The 19,571-nt window shown below is 35.4% G+C and overlaps 1 protein-coding gene across 3 annotated transcripts in view; it reads right to left on the bottom strand.

Annotated features, from left to right (window-relative positions):
- The window catches only part of UBE2K (ubiquitin conjugating enzyme E2 K), an 80,318-nt gene that overhangs the window by 27,032 nt on the left and 33,715 nt on the right, over positions 1-19,571 (bottom strand). For 2 of the 3 annotated variants that reach the window (XM_007447927.1, XM_007447928.1), the window contains exons 2-3: positions 9,328-9,421; positions 5,100-5,158 (exon numbers count right to left, since the gene is read on the bottom strand). The exons of the other annotated variant lie outside the window; for it this stretch is intronic. In XM_007447927.1, coding sequence (XP_007447989.1) covers positions 5,100-5,158; positions 9,328-9,421 — 153 coding nt within the window. The remainder of the gene's footprint in view (positions 1-5,099; positions 5,159-9,327; positions 9,422-19,571) is intronic. 3 annotated transcript variants of the gene reach the window in all.

Raw genomic sequence — 19,571 nt, 5'->3', positions numbered from 1 at the left:
ACTCTTTCCATCATTATCTACCAGTCAAAATTCAAATCTAATATAGTAAGTATCTAGAACATATTTATCAACATTAATTAGCATCTACTCCAAAAGCTTACGGCCATAAATGGGAGGAGTACCATATTTAAAAGAATACTAAATTCCAAGTATAACTAACTGGTAGAAGCCAGAGGGAGACAAATGTGGGTTGACTGAAGGAAGACCTTTCTAAATCTTGAAGTTACTTCAACATGGTATGGCTGGAATTAAGACAGTAGTGGCCTGAAGAGCAACATGAACTAGTAGCAAAAACATCAGACAGACCTCTTATGTTTTTAGTCCATTTTTCTTGCTTTTCTGAAAAAGGTGGGAGGAGGAAGTGTTAATAAAATAGTGATTTCAAAGATTAAATGAAATAATGTATCAAGTGCCTAAGACAGAACCAGAACTATGCAATCACTTTTGATTTACATTTATAGACTACAGAGGGAAATAAACACTTTTATTGAGACAATAATTTGCCCCCATTTAAAGTGCACAACTTCATGGTGGTTAGTACATTCACAGTTGTGCAACCATCACCAAAATCTAATTTTTGACCATTTCAACACCTCAAAAAGAAACTACAGGGACTTCCCCAGGGGTCCAGTGGTTAAGACTCCACACTCCCAATGCAGGGAGCCCAGGTTTGGCCCCCGGTCAGGGAACTAGATCCTGCAAGCCGCAACTAAGACCCGGCGCAGCAAAATAATTAATTATTTAAAAAACAACAACAACAACTGGGCTTCCCCGGTGGCGCAGTGGTTAAGAATCCACCTGCCAATGCAGGGGGCACGGGTTTGAGCCCTGGTCCGGGAAGATCCCACATGTCGTGGAGCAACTAAGCCTGTGCGCCACAGCTACTGAGCCCGTGTGCTAGAACTACTGAAGCCCACGCACCTAGAGCCCATGCTCCACAACAACAGAAGCCACCACAATGAGAAGCCCATGCACCACAATGAAGAGTAGTAGCCCCCACTCACTGCAACTACAGAAAGCCTGCTCACAGCAACGAAGATCCAACACAGTGAAAAAATGAATAAATAAAATAAATTAATTAAAAATAAAATAACTGAATTGTATTTCTATAAACTGTAAATAAACAATTTGAAAATGAATTAATTTTAAAAAAAAGAAACTACGTAACAGCAGTCACTCCCCATTCCTCCACACTCCTCCAGCCCTAGGCAACCACCAGTCTACTTTTTTTCACTGTGATTTGCCTCTTCTAATGTTCATATAAATGAAATCATACAATGTGTGGCTTTTTGTTGCCTGGCTTTTTCATTTAGCGTGATGTTTTGAAAGTTCATCTATTTTGTAGCACATATCAGCACTTTTATCACTTTTACAACCAAATGTGGTATGGATATTCAGTTGATGGACATTTAGAGCACTTCCATTTTTTGGCAGTTATGAATAGTGCTGGTATGAACACTTGTGTGCAAGTTGTGTGGACACGTTTTCGTTTCTACTGAGTAGATATCTAGAAGTAGAACTGCTATGTGTTGTATGAAAGGAGAGAAGGTTAGCACTGCCCTCGACAAGGATGGAAGAAGCTCTCGGGCCTGACAACATGCATATGGTTAAGGCACTCACACCTACTTTGTGGCATCTAACCTTTTTTTTTTCAATAAAAAATAAATTTAAAAAAGAAATAAGTGTTGTAGAAGTAGAACTGCTAGGTCATAAGGTAACTCTACGTTTACCATTTTGACCAAAATATTTTTCAAAGCAGCTCCAACACTTTACATTCCTACCAGTAACGTATGAGAATTTCAAATTAAAGAGGAAATTTAAGCATCAATGCTACTGTATTTTACAACGTTGCAGAGGGAAGCCAACAGACTACTTCAAGAAGGGCCTCTTACGGTGGTAGTCACTGGTTAATGCTAGCTAATATTTACAGCATGCTTAGTCTGTGCAGGCACTGTTCTAAGTATTGTATTTCACTGAATCTCAGGTACCATCAATTATTCAATACACCATTATTTTATGTACCTTGAGAAAGAAAAAAACTCTGCCAATTAAGTTATAACATCTCATCCATTGAAAGATATGTCCTGATTTCAGAGATGTTAAAAATATGAAAAAATATTTCGTAGAATTATTGAAATATTGTTTTTTAAATGTACTACTCCTTTAATCTTCATAATCCTTTGAAAGGATTTTACAAATGAGGAAACACACAGTGGTTAGATAGCTTGCCTAAAATCAAGAAGCCAGTTAAATGCCAGAAGTAAGATTTGAACTGTGGTTGATTATTTTTGTTCTTGGTAGAGTCATATTGACCGTTTCAGAGATTTTGCCCTTATTCCTTCCTCATTAGAAACAAGAAGTAGAGCACAGTGGGCCTTACAGGATCCAGTTTCTATTTAACCTCTAAGCCTCAGTTCCTCATTCATTAAGACTGTTATGAAGACTTTCAGGAAAGGCATATAAAATTCCTAGCACAAAACAAGTGACAAAAAAAAAAAAACAAGTGACAACTGTTACTATCATTATTTAATAGTAAAAATATAGTGGTTGAGAGCAGTCTCTCTTGAGATCTTTTCTTTCTTCCCTCATTTCCATTAAAATTTTTTTAGGCTTTGAGGTCATCCTTATCTCAAAACATTTTAAAATCCTCTTTCCTTAAATTTACATTATTCTATAATTAAAGTAACCTCAAGTGACTACTACTCATTCTAATGATAACACTGACAACCAAGATTACCTAGTGGAGGGTAACTAGGGTAAGGATGAAAATTAAGTCACAAATGTAAGATGAGAGCTTAATAGTGGTCATCTCCAAGTGGTCATACTGGAAAAAAAAAATGTTCTTTTCTTTTAATTCTTCACTAGTCAAATTTCTACAACAGGGGCTTCCCTAGTGGCGCAGTGGTTAAGAATCCCCCCGCCAATGCAGGGGACACAGGTTCAAGCCCTGGTCCGGGAAGATCCCACATGCCACAGAGCACCTAAGCCCGTGCGCCACAACTACTGAGCCTGCGCTCTGGGGCCCATGAGCCACAACTACTGAAGCCCGTGCACCCAGAGCCCATGCTCCGCAATAAGAGAAGCCACCGCAGTGGGAAGCCCATGCGCCACAACGAAGGGTAACCCTGCTTGCCGCAACTAGAGAAAGCCCACACGCAGCAACAAAGACCCAACACAGCCAAAAATAAAATAAATAAATAAATTTATTTTTTAAAAAAATTTCTACAACACACACAAACTACTTTTATAAAAGGCAAAAAAAAAAAAAAAAATCAACCAGGCATAAAAGGTAGAAACAACCAAAATGTCCATCAATGGTTAAAGGGAATAACAAAATGTGGTGGGTATGTACAAGGGAATACTATTAAGCCTTAAAAAGGAATGGCATTCTGACACAACTTATAATATGGATGAACCTTAAAGATATTATGCTAAGTGAAGTAAGCCAGGTACAGAAGGACAAAAATCGTATGATTCCACTTAAATGAGGTACCTAGGGTAGGAAAAATTCATAGAGAAAAAATATAACAGTGGTTACCAGCATGGAATACCAGGGAGTTATTGTTTAGTAGGGAAGATGAAAATGTTCGGGAAATGGATGGTGGTGATACATGCAAAACAATGTGAATGTGCTTAGTGCCACTAGACTGCACACTTAAAAATGGTTAAAATAGTAAATTTTATGTTATGTATACTTTACCACAATTTAAAAGCATCAACCAGGCTTATCAGAAAATAGATATACATAAACAACAGAATAACAGGCACCTCAAACTGGTAGGTGACTCAACTTCACCCTGGAACTTCCACTGCTGTGTCTATTCTTAAATGGGGGACAATCAGTAGGCTGAATGAATGAATTCTGGAACATTTTCTGAGTGACTACTATCATATGCTCAAGTGACACTATACTTTCAGGAGCCATAGAAAATACAAAGGTGTATTAAGCCATCGTCTTTGACCTCAGGAGCACAAAAGCTAGTGAAAGATACATATCCCCAAATAATACAATACATTAATTGGTACTGTAATTGTGGTGGTACTATATAAATTATATAAAATGCTACTGGGAGTAGAGGGAGAAACATTTTGACAGGCACAGCATAATGGAGAAAGTGATACTTTACCTAGACCTCAAAAGAAAAGCAGAATTTTAAATGATAGGGACAATGGTTCAAGTGAAAATGACAGGAAAGTATGAAAGAATAAGCATTAACCTACAAACAGCAAATAATCTAGGCTGGAGAAAAAGAGACTCATATTGTGGGTGAGGGCAGCAGAAGATTAGGATGGAAAAAAAGACTAAGGTCAGGTTACAGGAGCTTTTAAATGCCCAGCTAAGGAGTTCAGACTATTAACAAGGAAAGAAAAGAAACATGATCAAAACTGCACTTTAGGAAGATTTATAGAACAGCAGTGCAAAGAATGAATAGTTATGGCAAAGATGAAAGGGTGATTAAATAACAGGCAAAACAGGCACAGTAATAAAGCTGAATGCCTAAACTAAAATGGTGATGATAGCAAAAGTAAAGACATAAAGGAAGCAATTCAGTCAAAAAATAAGTTTAGGTTAGTTCCCCTTGTTATATACACAATCCTAGATTATTCTGTTTCCTCTTTAACATTCATCACAGTTGCAATGATTTGTTCATTTTCCCCCCCACTAGAACATGAGCTCCATGAAAGCAAGGACAGCAGTGTAAGTCTTACTTATTGCTATATTGGCACAAAGTACTCAAATAATTGTTGAATAAAGTCAGAGTACTCTCTTCCCTAAAAAATATACTTCTCTGAGGCAAATAAGGACTTGTATAAGGATTCTCTAAATTTGGGAACACTGTAAGTTTTTCCAGACCTAGAATTTAAGCCGTTGTCAGATACACATCCTATTCCTGTCTAAAGCTATTACTAGCTGCCTCTGAGTAAGCTTACTTTTCATTCTAATTCCAGAAGCAAACCATCTTTCATTACCTGACATCTTGTCCATGCTAAATTTACACAGTAAACAACTAAAAAATTTGTAATTTTAATAAACACTAAAGTACATATTAATTAAACGAGCCAAGAAAAGTTCATGCACAAAAATAGGCTTACAATACCTTAGGGGGATTAAATGGATATGTTTCTGGTATTTTAATCTCTAGTTGATATCTTCCTCCTAAAAAATGGGGAAAACAGAAAGTTAACAGTGCTGCTCACCTCAAATATGTAAAGCCAAATATAGTGATAGAACTTTTCAAAACATATACTATTTTATAGTCAATTACAAGCTGACACCCAAAAAGGAAATAAACAAAAGCACTAGTTTTTAATTTAAAGGTTATTTAAAGCATACAGAATACCCATTTTAAACAACTGATATTAGTTTATCAGTGAATAATTGGAGAGATGGATGAATACATTAAATCCACAGACGATCCAATGCCAAAGACTTCACTGGAACAATTATGTAGCACAGGTTCCATCTCCTTTTGTTTCCTTTAGTCCACACTGATAAAGAGTTGCCAAATAACAGGAAAAAATGGAAAGAAAAAAGGAAAAGAAGAAAAAGAAAGAAGGTAGGGAAGTATTAAAGGCATAGGTGGTACAGAGAAAAAGGATACACAGATTACGCCAAAAACTGAAAAAATCTACTTCTAGCTGGTTCTCTCAAATGCAAAAATGTCCCAAAGTTTTAATCTGGGACACTAAATTAAATGCCAACACTTCTTGTTAAAATTTAAAAAACAAAACTCAATAGTAAGACAAGAGGCAGGAATAAAGACAAAAACCTAGTCTCTTCCTGTAAATGTGTATACAAAGAGACTGTTCTAACCAGTAACATATAAACAGTAGGCAACATTCCATTTTGGTCTGAAGTTATCTTGAGCAACTAGCAGCTAAATAAGTTTTTTTTTTTAAGTTTATCTAGCTTTAATAACTTTTAAATAAACTTTAATAACTAGGATATTAAAGGGGGAGGATAACTGCTTCTCAGGAAACTCTGAAGGGGGAATCTTGCACTGGATGGCAGACTGGATTTGAATCCTAACTCTACGGAACCTTCCAATTCTACAATTTTATGATCCATTACCAAAGAATATTTATCATTCCAAAATACAGCAAATATTTCACTGAGCTAGTGAAATATTTATATATGAAACTATGCCTGGGATTTGCTTCAAAATAATCAAGGGATGAATTACATCAAAGACTGGCCATGAAATGATAGTTATTAAAGCTGGCTGATGAGTGCCTGGAGGTTTTTGCCTTCTGTACATATCTGAAATTTTCCATAATAAAAAGTAATAAAACAAAAACAATAATTGTGCTCTAGGAACACTACTGACTTCAAAATTCCGTACACTCAATTCTCAGTATATCCTGCCACTTCCTCCATTGTTAGAACAGATGAATGTGGATCTAAGAAAAAAACAAAAGAGCAATTCACTTGGTACCACTTTCTTCAAGCCCTTTTGGTGCCAATTCTTCTTTCCTTGCTTATTCCTTTTAATAGAATCCCATACTGACTAATGCACAAGTTGAACTAGATGCCTGAAGCACATAGAATACAGCAGCAGTGAAATATAAAGGAAAGAAGTCAAAAAAAAAGAAACAAAAAAAGACAGGTAAGAGAAGAGTACCTCAGGAAATTTTTGTGTATACAGAGATAACTGTTTATATTCAGAGTTATAAATGCTAGCTTCAAATATAGGTATAATAAATTTAGCCTGAGTAATGTGTACATTCTTTTTCATTCCTATGAATCTTACTTTTTTCATTAAATTCCAAATTACTGTCTCTATAACCTTTCATATAAAGTTTTTCCTTCTTGAATGTCCAAAACAATCTCTTAAGAGCAGTGTGAGAGCCCTGAAATACTATATAAATAATGCTGGACCCTAGAGTCCCCCAAATCCTATTTCTACTCCATATGCTATTGGTATGCTCTGTCTTGAATTATCTGACAACTTCAATATATAATCAATACAGCATTAACCACAGCATTATTTGATATATATCAGAGTAAACTAAGGGAGCTTTATGATAACTACATTATTATTATCATAACAGTTTTCACTATAAAACATTTACTTCTTGAAGAACAGCTTTTACTACTACACATTTATAATCTTTAAATGGGGAAGGGATGAATTTTTCAAAAAATACCAAGAATGATTCCATAAATTTAAAACAACTCTTAGGTACAAAGCCTCAAGAACTAAATTGTTCCTTTGCCACTGAGCCATTAAGACAAAAGAAGAAAACATGTACAATATGGTCATTTTAACTCAATCTGATTACTTTTAACGCTACATAAAATAGCTACCTGATTTCTTAATGATGTTATTAACAATTTAACATTCCACATGTAAACTTTTGCCCTGGCTATTGAGATAAAAGAACAACAACAAAAACCCTCAAAAAAAAAATCCCTCAAAATTTAGCAAGAGTCCTGAGATAAATATTAGCAAAATATTTTACCCCTGTTTGTATTTCAAAAAAAGTACCTAAGTTTATGCCCTCAAATTTGCTTTTCTTAAACAAAATGAACAACTTCAATAGTTTTATGATAAAAAGAATACAATTTAAGTGAATCTACTTCAAATATATACCCAAGAAGCATATTAAAACTAATCTTATCAAACATTAATGTCTCATTTAGTGGCAGCAGAAGACATAAGCACTTAAAAATGACCAAACTTGTTTCTAACTAATGAATGTGGTATAGTTATAATTTAATCATCCTACAAATAAGTACTGTCCAATTTTTTTAAAATTCATATACCTTTATTAAGGGTTGCTAAGAAGGTAATAAACATTCTGCCTAGTTCAGGAGATCTCTTGTTTATAAATATCAATTTACTGGAAGAGCTCCATGGTGATAATGCTACTGCCCTACTATCTTTCAAAAATACATCTAAACAACCTAAAAAGTAATTAAAGAATATTTATAATGTATGCCTTCAAGAAGAAGCTTGTATATCATTACAAACAATATCTGCTATTAAGGACGAACTTGATTTGTGTAAGGTAACTAAAGATCTCTTCTCCATCTAACAACTGTCAAAAGGACTAAATGAATAGCATCCATGAAAGCATCCAGATGAGGCCTGGCATACAGGAGGCACTCACAAAACAACAAACAAAATTAAATAAGTCTAGAAATGGCTCATATGAACTATAAAACAAAATAAAATTTTGTCATTTAAGATTTGGTAGAACATGCTAAAGACATTCTAGGGTCTTTAAAACTTTGAATGAAAACAGAAACACATTCTAGAACGTTGAATTTTTCTGAAAAATTTTGGGTAACTGTTCATTACAGAATTGTAGAACCACTACATTCAAAGGAGACATAACCACCACTTCCAATATTCAATGAATCCTGATTTATTCAAGAGCAGAAAGTGATTAAAAACACAGGCTTTGGAATGACTATTAGGACTCAAATCCCAGCTGTGCTGCTTAGATGTCTTAGCCAAGTTACTTAACTTTCCTGAGCTTAAGTTTCTTCATCTATGAAACAGCGATAACCGTACTTACCTCATAAGATTTGTTATAAGGAGTGAATGAGAAAGTACACGTAAACCTCTAACAAGTAAGAACTCAATAAGTGCTATTACTACAAATTCCATGACATGATTTCCATTAAACAAATATGTGAATGCTTATTATATGCAAGAATCTTGGTTATGCTATATAATCCAAATTTACAGTAACACTCACTACTGAGGATCTGCCTAATGAGGGAATAAAAAGCTATAAAGCTTCTTTCTGTATCTTACCACCCAATTCCATGGTCTAAAGTAGCTATAGACTTAGTTTGTAAACACAGAGTTCAGCAAAACTGTCTCCTTTCTATATGTCTTGAAACGATCACTCAAAGCTTTCCTGAATAAAGAAAATTAAATATTTGGAATACAGCCTGTATGAAGACATATGAGTAAATTACATGCTAAATGACAAACGGGAGAAAAGCTTTTCTTTAATTAACGTAAGTCAGAAATTTAAGGCAAGGTTTGTTTACAGATACCATATGAAGGGTAACTGAGAGTCCATATAAGTTAAAGGCTTAACATGCTAGATGTTTTATACTGTTAAGATTCTAACATAATATAACCTGTAACTTGGCTCTTTGGAAAAAGAAAAAAATTAGCTAAAATTCAGTAAGAAAAATCAGTCTAGATAAGTATCTAAATTTATTATTTAAAAACTGCTGTATATATCCTTAAGCCAAATGAAGTTACCTTTCACGTAGTTTATAAATTTTTGAGATTATTCTGATTTAATGTTTCGGACAAGTTGTAATACGCACAATATTTTGATACAGAAAAAAGTACTTGCCTTCATATGGTGTGTCTGGAGGTCCTGCTATTTCTCCTCTTAATTCTGTAAAATTCTCATCTACAAGATCTACTTTAATTTGATTTTTGCTCGTCTTAAAAATAAACAGAAAATAAATGTTAGTTATATCAGCAAGAAAAAAGCCTATTTTATTACCTATAAAAAATTTTGAAACACGCTCTTTCATAAGCTTATCTGCTCTAGTAAAAATAATAGTCTGCTTTTCTAGAACGTAATTAGCCAATGTGAATATTTAAAACAAAAATACTAACAAATTTTAACTGCAATGTTTTTAATGACATAACACCACTCTGAACAACAGTACAATGTCTGGTTAACAGGAATGTTTAGAGAAAACTAGCAGACACCTTTATTTTATATTTGCTGAGTTCATGTGTGTTAGGTCCAAAGTGATAATTCTATTCATCTGTAGATGAACTCTGCAATTCGATACCCCCGGGCTACATGGGTTCTAGCCCAAACAGAAAATTCAAGATCATTAAAAACTATTTAGGCTATAAGCTCTCACTTAAATTTCTAGATGTTTACGTTAACTGAAATACCACACCATCAACCAGGATGATGAAAGCTCTAAGTGTCTAATTAATATCGCTTTCCACAATAATTCCTAAAGCCTAAATGTGTCAATAGAATCTTCTAACGCCTTCCTCAAACTGTTTTTCTGCTTAGTTTACTTCAATGGCAATTACTTACTTCTCAAAACAGATTTTTATATTTATCTACATCTACTTATTTTGTACTTTACACTTCTCAAAGTACTGTCATATCAATATTATCACTTCAATCTCTCAATAATCTTTAACAATCCATTCTCATAGTAAACAGTGATCATGATTCAGGAAACCCTCCAGTGGGATTCACTTTAACGCTCCCAAGTACCTGCCTGCAAATGGGCTCTCCACTTACATTATGTAACCTACCCCAGTATCTTACTGGTCTATTCACCAAACACAATGATCCTCCCCTTTTCTCAATTTTTTAAAACATAAATCCTTAATATACAAACCTTTCCTTTCATTTTTTGGTTAGGATTTTTATATTTATCTACATCTACTTATTTTGTACTTTACACTTTATACCTAAGTGACACATGTACTCTTATGAAAGAAAGCCCCACAATATTTCAAAAGTAAATTTTTGCTTTTGAACCCACCTTCTTAAACTTGCTTACTGGATGAAACAGTGTAGGAATTATTGTTTTAAGGTCCCTGACTTCCTCCCCTCACCCCCAGGAGAAGATACCATCATTTTCACTTTCTCTGTACTAAACAGTTCAGTACCGAATGTTAAGTACAGAAAAAATACATAATTTAAAACTCAAATTTTAAAGATTTAATGACTCCTAATTTATCTTATCTTTTAATAAGAACACAGGATTAAAAAACTTACTTTATGCACTTTAACTAGTACTGGTTTATTTCATAATCTTTTTCTACATTTGGGATTAAAGTATTTCATTTTTTTCTGAAGATAATTTTACCCCCAAATTAAATTTAATTATAAATATGCATAATGGGGAACTTCTTCCTGTGCCCTAAAAAAATCATTATCATCCTTGGTATTTTCAGAAGAGGATGAAATGTACAATTTTAGTAATGGTAAAATACCTTTTCCAGTAAGCACAGGAATGAATAATGTTAAAATGAAAATCACAGACACCAGATGTTCGTTCACTGACCAATTTAAGAAGCCAAAAGTGTAACTTACAGACATCTATTTTTCTCCCCTACGATTTCTAAGGGAAACAAGAGTAACCGAATCTTGCAAATCGTGAATGCTTTCAAAGTTCTCTATAAGGTTCCCACAATATCCCCTTCCCCAAAAGAAGTAAATAATCCTAAAATGGCAGGATACTAAAGAACACTTACTACACTGAAGTTTGGGGAAGGGTAGAAAGAAGTAACAAATTAGAAAAGCTGCCTTCTAGATTGTCCCCAACTGTTTGTTTAGTAAAATGCTAAGTAAACAAATATTAATAAACAAATGTTACCTCTGTCCTCATTCCCCCAAAATTGTAATTCAGAGAAAAGTGAGTCTTTTTTTCACTCTAAGGAAAGAACACTATTCGTGTATGAAAAATTTACTAAAAAACTCAAGAAAATACAATCACCATGATGAATCCCATTATAAAGAAGTATTCTATGTTCTAGAGTAGGGTTTTTATCCACAGATAACCAAAGATAAAAAGAAAATGGAAAGTTAAAGACAGATTTTTCACAGCTTAATTTTTCTATCACGCAACAATTACCATTTATTACATCCATACTTTAATTCAAACATCCAGTATTTCCACAATCCAAAACTCCAACCCCACTGCCCACACAAAATAACTTAAAATCCCACTTTAAGACTCAAGAACTGTAAGGGGAAAAAATGGAAAACAGCAAAATGACAGACAGTATTTTAAAAAATCATGGCCTTGGGAGTCAGACAGATGTGAGGTTGATTTCCAGTTCTGCCACTTATTTGTGATGTTAATTCAGGTAAGTCACCATCTAACTCTCAATTTTATTATTGTAAAATGAGAATACACCTCAGAATTAAATGAAAATTTCCTGGGTAGAAGTAGCATAGTTACCCTTCTCCTAACACTATTAATTACAAAAACCTTTGATTTCAAAGCCCTATTTTATAAAATTTATTTCACAGGTCTGTTTCCAAACTAAGAATGGAAACTGTAATTTCTAAAAATAAATAAAATAATGTGTTTTCGATTTTAATGACTGCAACAACCAGGGAGGCTGAGGCTTTTAGATGAAACCTTGAATTGTTTTATCGCTATACTATTTTTTCTAAGGACAGGTGGAAAGTTGCTTTACTATACTTTCTTCTCCCAACTTATCTGAACACACAGTGGGACCTCTGGTAGTCTTGATTTTTCTTACGTTTCCTTGTGGCTCCAATGCATTTCCAACACATAAAAGGAAAAGAGATGAACAAAAGCTACAGCTCCTAGTAAACAATTTTTTATTAAATATTTTATTAAGATATAACATGCATAAAGTATGCCAAACAGTACATAACACTGAAGTTAATTTGGAAGTGGTAGATAAACGAACATTACTGCTAATAAGCAACAGTGCAAAATTTAAAGCAATTCTAGTAGATTCTCAAGGCCAAGTCTCTAGATGAACATCATCATCATCACAAAATTCTTTCAATTAATTCCTGGGATCTACTACATGCCAGAAAGCAATCTCAACTGTCAGTGAAACAACTAAGTGACAAAACTAAGTCCCTGCCCACTTGGAGCTTACATTCTCCTGGGAAAAACTAAAAGTTGATAGATTTTATTGAGAAAGCACTAAGTATAAGCTACTGTCGTTTAAAACATACTACCTATGTGACCTTGAGCAAGTTAACTAACCACTCCATACCTCAGTTTCATCCTCAGTCAATTGGGAATTATAATAGTACCTACCACATACAGTTCATGGGGGAATTTAATGAATACAGTATTAATGCCTACCAAATAGTAAGTGCTGAATGTATAGTAGCCATTTAACACTTCAATATGTTGACTTTTGATAATGATGTTGGAGCAGAAAACTTACATAAAGGAATAATTTATCACATTAGCCTCTCTTCTATTTATTCTGGAAAAAGTTTTCTAAAATATAATTTAAATCCAAATTTCAGATAAGCAAATATAATTCTAAATGACCCCTAAAGTTATAGATAATTCTCATATGCTATTAAAAAAACTATTGTTTCCCAGTCAAATCACTACTACCAAAATTCAGGAACACTGCTCATTATTATCATGTAAATAAATGTGAAATTCAATTCTTCCTCATTTGTTGGAAATGAGGCTTGTTTAAAACCTGCCATTACTTTCTCATAATTTAACATAAGGTGACTTATGTTTCCCCTACTATTCTAGGGCTCAAGAAGAAACATTTCCACCACCTAAGCAGTTAAAAACCTGAAACTTGGGACATTCCCATTTCCAAAGCAGGGCTGCCATGGAAACTAAGAGACTAGAAGAAAAATGGGAAACTGAGGCCATGGGGACACATTTGTGGTCCTTACTAAAAAACAAATTCTAGACCAGTGCTATCCAATAGAAATAAAACATAAGCCACAAATGTACTTTATTATTTTCCAGTTATTCATAAGTGATTGTATTTTTTTTTAATTGAAATATAGTTGATTTACAGTGTTGTGTTAGCTTCTGGTATACAGCAAAGTGATTCAGTTATACATATATATGCTTTTTTTTTTAAATGGTAATTATATGACCATTTCTCTTTTTCTTTTGTTTTTTTTTTAATTAATTTATTTATTTTTGCTGTGTTGGGTCTTTGTTTCTGTGCGAGGGCTTTCTCTAGTTGCGGCAAGCAGGGGCCACTCTTCATCTCGGTGCGCGGGCCTCTCACTATCGCGGCCTCTCTTGTTGCAGAGCACAGGCTCCAGACACGCAGGCTCAGTAGTTGTGGCCCACGGGCCTAGTTGCTCTGCGGCATGTGGGATCCTCCCAGACCAGGGCTCGAACCCGTGTCCCCTGCATTAGCAGGCAGATTCTCAACCGCTGCGCCACCAGGGAAGCCCATATATATGCTTTTTAAAAAAAATATGTATTTAGTTATTTGGCTGCGTTGGGTCTTAGTTGCAGCACTCCGGATCTTTAGTTCAGCATGTGTGATCTAGCTCCCTGACCAGGGGTCAAACCCAGGGCCCCTGCATTGGGAGTGTAGAGTCTTAGCCACTGGACCACCAAAGAAGCCCCCATATATATTCTTTTTCATATTCTGTTCCACTATGGTTTATTACAGGATATTTAATATAGTTTCCTGTGTTAAACAGTACGACATTGTTATCTATTTTATATATAGCAGTTTGTATCTGCTAATCCCAAACTCCCAATTTATCCCTTCCACACCCCCTTCCCCTTTAGTAACCATAAGTTTGTTTTCTATGTAAGTCTGTTTCTATTTTGTAAATAAGTTCATTTGCATCTTTTTTTGGGGGGCAGGGGTCATGCAACTTGCGGGATCTTAGTTCCCCAACCAGGGCTTGAACCCGGGCCACCTCAGTGAAGGCACTGAGTCCTAACCACTGGACCTCCAGGGAATTCCCCATTTGTACCATTTCTTTAGGTTCCACATATAAGTGATATGACATTTGTCTTTCTCTGACTTACTTCACTTAGTATAATCTCTAGGTCCATCCATGTTGCTGCAAATGGAATTATTTCATTCTCTATATGGTGGACTAGTATTCCATCGTGTGTGTATATGTATATGTATATACACATCTTTTTTATCCATTCATCTGTTGATGAACATTAAGGCTGCTCCCATGTCTTGGCTATTGTAAATAGTGCTGCTATGAACACTGGGGTGCATGTATCTTTCTGTATTATAGTTTTATCTGGATATACGCCCAGGAGTGGGATTGCTGGATCATATGGCAACTCTAGTTTTTTAAGGAACCTCCATACTATTTTCCATAGTTGGCTGCACCAATTTACAGTCCCACCAATAACATGGGAGGGTTGCCTTTTCTCCACACCCTCTCCAGCATTTAAAATTTGTAGATTTTTTCATGATGGCCATTCTGACTGGTGTGAAGTGATACTTCATTGTAGTTTTGATGTGCACTTCTCTAATAATTAATGACATTGAGCATTGTTTCATGTGCCTGCTGGTCATCTGTATGTTTTCTTTAGAGAAATGTCTATTTAGGTTTCCTGTCCATTTTTTGATTGGGTTGTTTGGTTTTTTTTGTTATTGAGCTGTATGAGCCGTTTGTATATTTTGGAAATTAAGCCCCTGTTTGTCACAACATTTGCAAATATCTTCTCCCAGTCCACAGGTTGTCTTTTCGTTTTGTTCATGGTTTCCTTTGCTATGCAAAAGCTTTTAAGTTTGGTTAGGTCCCATTTGCTTATTTTTGCTTTTAATTCTATTGCCTTGGGAGACTGACGTAGGAAAACACTGGTAAAATTTATGCCAAAGAACGTTTTGCCTATGTTTTCTTCTAAGAGTTTTATGGTGTCATGTCTTATAATTTAAGTCTTTAAGCCATTTTGAGTTTATTTTTGTGTATGGTGTGAGGGAGTGTTCTACAAATGTATTTTTAAATTTTTCTAGTAATCACATTAAAAAGAGTAAAAGGAAACAGGAGAAATTAATTTTAATATTTATCTCCAATATATTAAAAATTATTTTAATATGTAATTAAAATTTCTGAGATACTTCACATTTTATAATACTAAGTCTTCAAGATTCAGTGCATAACTTACAATTACAGCATCTTTCAATTTAGAATGGCCACACTTCAAGTGTTCTAAAGCCACATGTGATAGGCAGATCCACAGAAACAGAAAGTAAAATATCACTTTCTCAGGGACAAGGGGAAAATAGGAAGGATCTGTTAATCAGGGATTCTTTTGGGGGTGACAAGAATGTTCTGGAATTATATACTTGTAATAACTACACAACCTTGTGAATAAACTAAAAACCACTGACTAATACACTTTTTAAAAGAGTAATTTTTTTTAAACTTGAAGGAAAAAAAATAAATCACACATAGCTAGTGGGTACAGTACTGGACAGTGTAGCTCCAAAGAACCAGGAAATAATAGCCTCTCCAATTACAGAAACAGTGTGCCATTAAAATTTTACTTTCTGGACTTTTGTCATCACACTTCACACAATCTAGAATACAGAATAATTACAGTTCTGAACCTACTAATTCCATGAATATTTATTAAGTACCCACCATTTGCAAGGCAAATAGGTACTGGTGGTAAAATCATCAACCAGAAATGTTCTCTAACCTACCTTATCCCCATAAATAGAGTTTTCATTCTAAGGTATTAAACAACAAATTATATAATTTTTAAATGAAGGATAAGACACCATGAGTCATGATTAAGAAGAGGATTCCCTCAGGAAATCACCTTTAAAAGATTTAACTTAGGCAATGACAGCATTTCAGGCAGAAAGTTCATCCTGTGCAAAGTAGAGGCGAGGAAGGACTTGGCATGTTTAGAAACTGAAAAGCCACCAATGTGACTAGAATACAGAGAATAAAAGAGCAGAAATGAGGGAGGGAAAGCAGGCAGGAGCCAGATAATGCAGGGTCATGAAGAACAATATGAAAAAAAGTTGTGACAAGACGAACAGATTTGGGTCTTTTAAAACATCCTGGCTGCAGTGGGAGGGAAATGCCTGGAGGGAGATTAAAGCAGATACAGAGCAGAAGGTTAGGAATCCAGTGAGAGTGATTAGAAAGTACACTGAGATGAAGAGAAGCAGATGAATTAAGACCGGTAGGAGATAAAATTTACAGAACTTAGTTATTATATACTAAAACTGTATGATCTTAAGGAGGGAACAAGGATCACTCTTACGGTTTTGATTTTCCACTGGGTGGATGGTAAAACAATAACTAAGATAAGGAAACGGGAAATTGAAGGGTCAGAGTTTGGGGAAGAGGGAAAATCAAAAATTCAGCTTTGGACATGTTGAAAAAAGATATTTATGAAAATCCAAAAGGCCAAGTAGACAGTTGAAAACTCAGGTCTAGAGTTCAGGAGTGCGCTTGGCTGAAGATATGGTGAGCAAGAGGAAAATCCAGTATACTCTGTTATCACTGGCACCAAAGAAAGAAAAATGTTTCAAAAAGAAGAGCAGTTAGGGCTTCCCTGGTGGTGCAGTGGTTAAGAATGCGCCTGCCAGTGCAGGGGACACGGGATCAAGCCCTGATCTGGGAAGATCCCACATGCCACAGAGCAACTAAGCCCGCGCGCCACAACTACTGAGCCTGCACTCTAGAGCCCACAAGCCACAACTACTGAGCCCACACACCACGACTACTGAAGCCCGCACGCCACAACTACTGAGCCCGCACACCACAACTACTGAAGCCTGCGCGCCTAGAGCCTGTGCTCCGCAACAAGAGAAGCCACCAAAATGAGAAGCCCATGCGTCACAATGAAGAGCAGCCCCTGCTTGCCACAACTTGAGAAAGCCCGCACGCAGCAACGAAGACCCAACGCAGCCAAAAGTAAATAATTTATAAAAAAAAAAAGAAGAGTAGTTAATGCTGCTGAGAGATTAATAATAATACACCATATAAGCTGTATCCTAACTGACTTATATGTAATAATTCATTTAACCCTCACAACAACTTTATGTGTTTACCAATAAGGAAACTAAGACACAAAGAGATCACACACAACGAATAATCAGCAAAGCCTGGTTCTAAAGATGATGCAGGAGCCAAGGCATATACATTCTATTTCACCGACTCTTAAGATACCATCAATTATAGGATGCCCCAGTGTCTGCCCAGCAAGAAATACATACCACCATTTACGCTATGACACAATATTTACCATTTAGAATTTTTATTTTACACTTAACTCAAAGAGACTTTAGACTTTACATATATTACTATTAAGACCGCACAAAGAAAAAATAAGCAAAAATTATCTTCTGCACAGTGAAAGCCCTGAATGTGCACACACACAAACTTCCAAAAACACATACAAGAAATTGGCAATGGTGGATCTCTGAGGGTAGGAAAACAAAGAACTACGGATCTGAGGCAAATGGGAGACCATGGTGCTGTTTGAAAATTATTTTAAACACATACACATGTAACTTTTGTTCTGAAACACTTTAAAAAGGCTGAGCAGCAGGGAGGTCTTTGCAAAGTGAAAAGATAAAAGCACCCACTATTAACTGGATAGTCATGAATGGTGAGGAAATGGAGAGCATGATTAGAGAGAACTCCTCCAAATGTTGGCTATAAAGGGGGAAGTGAGAAACAAAGCAGTAGTTTTGATGAAGAAAGAGGGCAGAAGGTGGGGTTTCTTTATATCATAGCCATTAAACAGTATGTTTAAATGCTCATGACACAGCTATGGTAGAGTTAGACGTTAAAAGTAAGGATGGCAGATAATGTAATGAAGATGGAATGGGGTAGAATGGGTGAAATCCGAAATGAGAAGAATAAATGACTGTCCAAACTGAAAATCAACTACTCTTCTTAGATCCATCAGAGACTTGAAGTCACAGGGTCAACCACAGCCCCCATAACTGGAGAGACAAACGGGCAGAAAAAGAGAATCAAACCAGAACAAGAGCTCACAAGCATCTCTGCTTGAACCACTAATTTAGTATGAAAACCTAAATTGTAATTGGCATTGCTGGAGGCACAGTGGGGATAAATTTGAGAGTAAAAAACTCCCAGGGGGCCCTACCACTTTTTTGAATTTTTACCTCCAGGATTCCTACAAGGTTTTCACAGTGAAGATCAGAGAAAAATCCCCTCATGCTTCTGGCAAGGGAAGGGAGAAAGTAGCCATTTCTCTTATTTAGAAATAAGCCCAGAGTATTTGATTCTTCTTAACAAGGCCTGCCCGCAAGCAAAACTATTTCACCAGAGCATAACATCAATTGGGGTTTTAACAGATCTAACCAACCTGAGAGAGAGGCAATACCCTCCAGCCCCCTCTAGCCTGACACCTATAGCTACTGCAAATAGTAAACACAGTCTAAACCCTAGCTAGATAAACATAAAAGCTAACACTGAAGACCTACTTGCATAGGTCCTTTCCTAGTACATTATGCCTGGCTTTCAAGAAAAAAATTACAAGGCATACTAAAAGACAAAAAACACAGTTTAAAGAGGCAGAGTGAGCATCAGAACCAGACTCAGATATGGCAGAAATGTTGGAATTAGACTGGAAATTTAAAACTATGACTAATATGCTAAGTGCTGTAACAGAAAGAGTTGACAACATCCAAAACACATGGGTAATGTAAGCAGAGAGATGGACTCTCTAAGAAAGAATCAGAAGGAAATGCTAGAAATCAGAAAGATTGTAACAGAAAAAAAAAAATGCTTCTGATGGACTCATTAGTACATAAATGTGGAGAAAGAATCAGTGAGCTAGAAGAAGTACCAATAGAAACTTCCAAAACTGAAATGCAAAGGAAAAACACATGAAAAAGACAACAGAATATCCCAAAGGTGTAACATATGAGTAATGGGAATACCAGAAGGAGAAGAAAACAAGAAATATTTGAAGCAATAACTAAGAATTTCCCTAAATTAATGACAGATACCAAATCACAGATCCAGGAAGCTCAGAGTTCAAACCAAAATCTATACCTAAGCATACCATATTCAAACTGAAGAAAATCAGAACAAAGAAAACATCTTGAAAGAAGCCAGAGGAAAAAAAACACCTTGCCTATACAGGA

This window comes from Lipotes vexillifer, unplaced genomic scaffold (genome assembly GCF_000442215.2).
Source record: "Lipotes vexillifer unplaced genomic scaffold, Lipotes_vexillifer_v1.1 scaffold1747, whole genome shotgun sequence".
In the NCBI taxonomy this organism is placed as follows: domain Eukaryota; kingdom Metazoa; phylum Chordata; class Mammalia; order Artiodactyla; family Lipotidae; genus Lipotes; species Lipotes vexillifer.
The sequence above is the reverse complement of the archived record's forward strand: the minus strand, read 5'-3'. Positions and strand labels throughout refer to the sequence as shown.